General features: G+C 46.3%; 1 protein-coding gene across 1 annotated transcript in view; it reads left to right on the forward strand.

Annotated features, from left to right (window-relative positions):
* SIMC1 (SUMO interacting motifs containing 1) overlaps positions 1 to 8,052 on the forward strand; it is a 56,841-nt gene that overhangs the window by 45,872 nt on the left and 2,917 nt on the right. Inside the window, exons 8-9 of the mRNA XM_031437832.2 lie at positions 2,342 to 2,498; positions 2,640 to 2,724. Of these exons, the coding sequence (XP_031293692.2) occupies positions 2,342 to 2,498; positions 2,640 to 2,724 (242 nt within the window). The remainder of the gene's footprint in view (positions 1 to 2,341; positions 2,499 to 2,639; positions 2,725 to 8,052) is intronic.

An 8,052-nucleotide genomic window follows, 5' to 3' on the forward strand; every position in this document is an offset into this window, starting at 1 on the left:
TCTGGAGCTCCTCCCTGTCCATCCTCCTCTGTGCCAAGGGGGCCCCTTACACACATTTCTTGAGCTCTCTCTTCTCTGACAGTAATTCCAGCCACCTCAGCTTTCCTGAACTCCAGTAGCTGTTTGCTGTGCCCAACAAACCCACTGCTTTCTGTTTGAGACCCACATTTTCCTCTGCTTTAGTTGGAAAGTGCCCCCAGCAGGAAATCCAGGGTAAATGTGAGGTTCACCACCTTTGTTTCCCTTCTCTGAGGAATAGTTGTAATTTGTAGTAGCTCCTCCAATGCCTGAAAATAGTTATTTCATATATTTTGTCCAGGTTTATCATTGTTAATGACAAGGTCCTACTGTAGGGCACGGGGAACTATATTCAATACCTTGTAATGGCCTATAATGAAAAAGAATATGAAAAGGAATATGTGTATATATATACACACATATATATAAATGAATCACTATGCTGTACTTCAGAACTTAACACATTATAAATTGACTATACTGCAATTTTTTTAAATCATTAAAAATTTTTCAAATTAAAAAAACTGATTTTTTGAAAAAAATTAATAATTGTTGATGACAGGAGGGTAAATCCAATACCAGCGACTCTTGTTAAGGCTGAATCTGGATGTTGGCCTTCCTGCATGTTGGTATCTTGTTTTTAAAATTAGAATTTGAATTGCTATAGATAACTGTACCTCCATTTCCTACCAAAACATTAAAATTACTTTCTTGTCTTCTGTATATCTCTGGGTTTGCCATCTTGTACTCTAAAACCAGGACAAATGCAGGCCCTGGAATAAACATTGGAAGAGAAAATACAGTTTGAGATAAAAAGGTTATTGAATAGGAGAACTGTCTTATGAGAATAATAGGCCAAATGCAAAGTAGAAATTTTGGGACTATCTTACAACTGTAATAATTTGGAGTCCTTTGCATTAAAGAGCAAAATTTGTCAGAGAAGATATAGAATAGTATTTTTTAAACACATTAAAGCGATAAAGTGGATTTTCATAAATAGTGTAGACTGTTTTAAACTTTTGAATAGTAAGAAGCAAAGGTTTAAAAATGTTTCTTCTGCTTTTTGACTTTGCTTTTATATGTGTGCCTGGTGGAAGAGCAAAAAGAAAGGGAAGAAAGAAAATAAAAATGAATGGATACTTTGTTATTTATTGTTTTTATAAATGGCAGTGGCACAAATATCCCCTGTTTTTCCAGATATTGCAAAACTGCAAAGGGGTAGGATGTTGTAGAAGAAGGAACTCTTAGGTGTGGGGCTGGCTCTGCCGCTGATGGACCGGGCACGTCCTGCTCTTCCTCTTGCTGCCCCCTCCTCACTGCTCGCGAGCTGTCTGCCCCTCAGGACTGCTGAGACCAGCGGACCTGGCAAGGACCACCCAACAGGTCTTCAGGCGAAAACCTCCAGGCCGTCCAGAGATGCACCGTATGCATCTGAGAGTCATACCTTTTTTTTTTTTTTTTTTTTTTTGGAGCTGACATTGCTTTTAGAACAATGAGTTTAATTCACCTCCCCAAGCACAGTCCCTGCTTTATGGCTCTCCTGCTATAAACGCTCCTTTGAACATGCTCCAACCCACCCGTGCTGGCCGGCCAAGCCCTGCGCTGCGCAGAGTGACAAAGTCAAGGGCCAGGGTTCCTCTGGGACTCTTAAGTCCTGGACTTGAAATTTAAGAAAGCTGCAATGGCCCAACTGTCTATTTTTCACTTCTTTGTTTTTGCCCAGGTTTTTCCCTCCATTGAAGTGCCTCCTGCCTTGGGCCTTCTTTACTCTTCCTAGGCCACTGTCCCCAGTGCCTCCTCCTCCGTAACACAGCTGCTTCCGGCCCTCTGACCAAATGAGCTCTCTCCTTGGTGTCTGTCAGGCACCACAGGCACCTCGCCTACCTGTCCGGTTGCCCTACACTTTATGTGGGTTCCCCTTGCCTACTTCTTGCTTCTGTTCAAATATCAGCTTTTTGAGAGTAATCCGCTCTTTTATTTATCTTAACAGCCCTTGTTTGTACCAAACAGTACCTGGTACATTGTGGGCATTTAGCAATGTTTAATCCCATGATTAATCCTGTTGATTACAGTATGATGCAATTCTTTTCAATGTCCTAAACTTGTCTTTGTCAAATGTCAGAGACCTTCCCTCCTCCTGGCAGTGGTTAATTCACGAGCTGTCTGCCCCGTCTGCTCTGGCCACAAGCTTCGTGGTTTTGTAGGCCTTCATTGTATTCCTTCTCTGTCTTTGGGCAAAGGGTGAAGCACTGGGGGGATCTGTGGTTTCTGTTCTCTGAACTAATAGTTGTGATGGTGAACTCTGTGTCTCTTCTCCACGCAGAGAGATGTTCTTTACGACCATGGAAAGCCACCTCCTGCGCTGCAAGGTGCTGGAAATCATATTCCTGCACAGCTGTGAGACTCCCACTCGCCTGCCCTTGTCTCTGGCCCAGGCCCTCTATTTTCTGAACAATTCCACATCACTGCTCAAGTGCCAGGTAACGTTCTCCCCTACTTCAGCTCCAAGCCCAGAGCACCTTTTCCCTAGGCCCTGAGCATCATGTAAAAGTGACGTGAAAACTGCAAAACCTTTAGCTGAGGAAGGCATTCATTGCCAATGGCTTTTATTATCTCCGCAGTCGGATAAAACCCAGTGGCAGATGTGGGATGAGCTGGTCGAGCACCTGCAGTTTCTGTTATCCAGTTATCAACATGTTTTACGAGGTAAGGAGCATCTGTCCACAAACAGGGTGGTGTGAGGGTCTCACAGTGGACATTATTATGAATTAAAGCTACATGGGGGAGTCTAATTTGTTAGCTTAAGTAAAGCGCTGTTCCTTGCCTGTAACTGTGAGGAACAAGGAATGACGTAGCTGGAATCTGCTGCAAAATAGAAGGGTTCACACCGTATTTTTGTTACGGCGGATAGTACAGAGGTCTGCAGAATTGCTAGGTCGTGGAGGGACGTGAACGTCGTCCTGACGTGAGACGGATTCGGCAGTGACCTGATGTGGCGTCCTTCCCAGCCCGTCACTGCAGCATCCTTGGTGGGGCACTTGCTCACTGACTACGGACGTTCGTTAACATCTGTCAGTAGGATGCAAATACAGAGCAAGTCAGCGGCAATGGAAAGATGTGCATCTTGCCAAGGATGTAGGACGCCCTTAAGTCTGTGCAGGCGGCTCTGCTCCAGTCACAGGCCGAGCCCGTGGTCCGTGAGGATCTGGGAGCGTCGGGCCAGTGAACACTCAGGGGGTAAATACCGACACGGATAACGATGGCATAGCAGCTTCAAGATCATTTTAAGAATGATTTTATTAGCCAAAGATTGAGGCCCCTGGGAAAACTGATTGTTAATTACATCAGGAAAGAGAGTAGGTTTACAGGGGAGAAAACTGACACTCCTCTTGCTGGGATGCCCTGAGAAGGACACCTCGTCACTGACGTAGTGTTCTTGCCAAGAATTCATGAACCTGAATTTAATCGCAAGGAAGTATCAGACAAACCCAGACTCCAGGACCTTTTACTGAATAACTGACCTGTACTCTTCAAAAGTGCCAGTGTCTTAAAAACAAAGAAAGGCTGAAGAAATGTTCTAGATTAAAAAGCAACTAAAGCACGTAAATATTACACACGACCCTGGATGGGATCCTGAACCAGGAAAAAAAGAAGCTGTAAAGTAGATGACTGGAGCAATTGGTAAATTTTAAACAGATTAGATAATAGTATTGGATTAATATTGTTTCCTATTTTTTATACTTATCTTGGCTTATGAAAGTAAATATTCTTGGTCTTAGGAAATCCATCCTGCAGTATTGAAGCCTAGAGAGGCACAATGTCCAACTTTCTCAAACAGTAAATGGGAAGAGTGTGTGTGTGTGTGTCTGTCTGTCTCTGTGTGTGTGTGTGTATAAAATGTCCCTGCCATGATCATCTCGAGGCTGACTTTGGCTTAGCCATGGCACTTAGGAAGATAAGATGCCCATACACCCTTTGGGCCTGGAACTGAGGAAGCTGTTACAGAAACATTAAAAAAAAAAAAAACCAAAACCCACTGGATTTAAGATAGAAGGTCTGGGTTTAAATCCCAACTCCACTGCTTACTCCGCACTGAGCAGCTAGCTTTATCTGTCTCTAGTTTCTTCCTTGCATAGAACAGGGATGGTAATGCTTGGCTCACCCAGGTGGATTGCTCGCGGGCACGGGAAAAAAGTAGGCAGTGCTCAGGCCATGGTAGCTGCCTCTCAGTCTGCCTGTTGCCTGGCCAGGAGTCGGCCACGAGGATCTTCTCTGTGTTTCATGTCCTTGTAACTAAAACTTAAAAGAGAGCTTTGTCAAGGCCACAACACGTGGTTGTGTGGTTTGTGCATCTTTTAGCTCAAAGAAAGGTGCACATCCTTCTCAGAACCAAGCCCCAAAGGCAGATTCCTCGCATCTTCAGCCTCACCGAGGTGTATGGAATTGTTTCATTGGGAGATCAAGCAGGAAGTTTAACACTAAAGCAGCTTGTTTTTGCCTGAAGTTCACCTTTAATACTTCTTACTCGTTTCTGTTTTGCTTCCCAGGGAATAACCTGGGTCGTGGGCGGTAGCGACTTAAGACGGGCACGGGATCTACTTTCATTACAGAGGATTCTTCTGCTTTGAATAAAGAGAGGAAGGCCTCAGAGCAACGTATATTGACCGAAAATAAGCGGGGTGTTTCAGTGCTATCCTTAACATCCTTTCCAGCTCTTTGGAGACCAGAAGTTAAGAAGGAGAAAAGACATTTAGAAGCAGTAGTTTGAAAACAGTGTCCTACAAAGAACATGGCTGAATGGTTCCCTGAAGTGGCAGGTCCTTGTCAGGGGGCGGTTCACTGTGAGGGCCCCTTAGGCGTCTCTGCCCTCTTCAGGCGGACACTGGGGACATTGTTGAGTGCAATTCTGAGGTCAGTCTGAGTCGTCCAGCTCCAAGTGTGGAGGAAGAAGGGGAGAGGTGGGGGCGCCCGAGCTTGCCCTTTGTGGGAACCTCTTAGCCCGGAGGAAGAGAAAAAGGAAGACGGGGTGGGTCCGCAGTGTGCACTGGCGTATCTGATCCAGGAACCTTGTGGAGGCCTCTCCCCCGATTTCACAGAGGGGCAGACGAAGGCTGAGAGGAAAGTAAATTCAGGGCTAGGGTTCAGACTTAGGTCTGTTGCCAGAGTCCGTGTGCAGTGAAAACACACTGGAAGGAATTGCTTTCCTATGAAATCACGAGGTGAGATCAGAAGGTGAGATTCTAAGGAATTTCCAACCCCTATTTTCGAAACTCTCTAGACATGGTAAAATGAGTTTTGTGTGGTCCCTTGACCTCAGGGAGAAGTATATCCTGAACCCCCACGTTTTATCAGCGCTTCCATAGAGAGCAGAGCAGCCCCACTGAGATGTGGGCTCTGGGCTGTCGGCCGAGCTCACGGCCATGCAACTCAAGTGTGAGCCTCAGCAAAGATCCACATTGCTGTATGCCATGAGTTTTCCTGATGCTTGTGGATAGTTAGAACCTCATATTTTGAAACTATGAATTCTAGGAATTTAAACGTATGGTAATTAAATGAACAAAGTGGATGCTTTTCCCGAATCCGCTCCGCTGGGCTGCTTACGCGGGGCAGCTGCGGAAGTCAGACAGCTGTTCATCCCGCAGGGAGTCTCACACGCAGCCTTCCCTCGGGGAGCCCTGTCCGCAGAGGGGAGGACAGACTCAGGCAAGACCAGTCCAGTTTGTCCAGGTGATACTTCAGCTGAGATGTGGTGTTAGCCAGGCAAATAGGAGGGGCAAAGTTTTCCAGAAAGACAGACACAGCGTGTCCAAGGGCTTTGAGGCAAGAGGTTGCTTAATGAGTCCAAGGAACATAGAACAAACTAGTGAGACTGGGATGCAGTGAGCCAGAGGGGGCTGGCGCGGGATGAGATCATGAGACTAGATAGCAGAGGGCGTGGGGGCCTTCCTGGTGAGGGGTTCGTGGTACGGAATTTCAGCTTGATCCCAGAGTGAGGGGCACCCGTCAAAGTGGTTTTAAGTCAGGTCACTCTCCCTGATGTGTGACGAATAGTTTGGCCGAGGACCAGAGAGGTCGGGGGAGGGGTAGCAGTGGCGAGGATGTGGGTGGCGCAGGGGGGAAGTCAGCGGGTGGAACAGGAGCATTTAAAGATCAGTGTCCCAGGGCTTGAGTGTCCAAGGCTGAAGGGTGACTCCCAGGCTTCTGCCACTACTGACGTGGGGATAAATGAGAGATGCAGAGAAGATGAAGGTCTCAGTACGACTGATAGGTCGGAGATGCCTGTAACGATGATGATAATGATACAACAATAATAGCTAACCCTGGTCTTGATCCAGGAACTAATAATAAAAATACTGTCGGCCAGGATGCCCTGAGCCAGGCCTTGTGCTAAACCCTTCACGTAAATCACCTCACACAATCGTCACAGGAACGTCAGCTGTAAGGACTCTCATCCCTGCTGAAGCATTAAACCGAAGGCCTTGCCAACTGGACCAGAATGGTTCAAGTCCACTGGCCAAGGCTTCCTCCCCGCTTGCTAACATTTGCTGCTTTGAATTTCCTGTATTAATAAATTCCAGATTCTCCTTGCTCCCAACCCAAGTCTTGCCTATTGCCACCCTATTCAGCCAGTTCTTTCCATTTTTAAAAAGATCACTTTTATATTTTTCAGAGTAGCACATGCTTTAAGAAAATCGAAGTCCGCTAAAAGGCTTTTGTTCCCCCGTGACTGCCAGTAGCGAGGTGACACAGAGCACGTTTCCCTGCTTAAAGCCCTCCGTTACCTCCCTCTGCTTTCAGAGACCACACTCCTCATTGCCCTGCGGCCCAGCCTGCCCTCCAGTCTCCCTCAGCCTGCTCCCCCTCGGCCTGCTCCCCCTCGGCCTGCCCAGATTACCTCCTGTCCTCAGAACAAGCTTTTCCCCCCATCGCGGCATTTGCACGCTTCTCTCTTCCTGGACTGCTTTTCCCTGGACCTTTGCCTGATGGCCTCCTTCTCAGTCTTCAGGGCTCAGCTGAGACCACCCCCATTGCCCCATCACCCTGACTAGAGCAAGCTGCTTCCTTATTTCCCCAACGTCTGATTTCTTTCTTTGATTGCACTCACTGAAACCGTGGTTGTTTTTGTTGGCTTGTTCACTGTCAGGCTTCCTGTCACTCAAGTGTCAGTCCATGAGGGCTGAGCCAGGTCCCTAATCCCACTGTATCCCAAGTCCAGCCCAGCTCCAGAGACGCAGAGGTGCTCACTGCACGTGTTTGTTGACTGAATGTTCAAAGGGCCCTGCAGTGGCACCTCACGGCAGCTTTGCCTCCTGTGTTTCCAGACTTTGGGGACACTCCATATTTATCTATATGTATTTATTGTGCTTTTTTTCGGATTACAGTTAGGCCACTGCTATACATTTAGAAGGACTTTACCTGAGGACATATTTGAAGGTTGAGGAAAAACATATTAAGCATTTTATTTGAAAATATAACCTAATACTTTGCTTATAAATAAGTTTATTCTATGTTTCCCAAATTTCTGGGCACTGTAGTTCAGTCCTTCTGATAACCCTGTCAGTGAAGGTGCCATTACCCCATTTATAAATGAGACGGAGAAACTGATGCTGGCGGGACCCCCTGCGCGCCTGAGGTCAGGTCTGCAGAGCTCTTCCCGGTCCATTTGCCTTTTATGTGACCTTGGGCTCCTTGGCCTCAATTCCAGGCACTTTCAGAACGTTGTTGGGAGTGACCTATGGATGTGGAGTGAGATACCTTTATAACTTTTTACTTTTCCCCAGTATTTTACTTTTGGACCCACAGGAAAGTTAAAAGAGTAATATCCTGTACACCTATATACCCTTTACCTCGATTCACAAGCTGGTAACATTTTGCCACAGTTACTTTATCTTTCGATCTATCTATGTACTTTTTCTTTCTTTTTTTTTTTTTCTGAACCCATTGAGAGTAAGTTGTGCTGTCATAATCCTTCTTGCTTAAATACTTCAGCTTAAGAATAAGAATATTCTCCTGCGTACCACTCTCCATTATCCC

Source organism: Camelus dromedarius, chromosome 27, assembly GCF_036321535.1.
Source record: "Camelus dromedarius isolate mCamDro1 chromosome 27, mCamDro1.pat, whole genome shotgun sequence".
NCBI lineage: Eukaryota > Metazoa > Chordata > Mammalia > Artiodactyla > Camelidae > Camelus > Camelus dromedarius.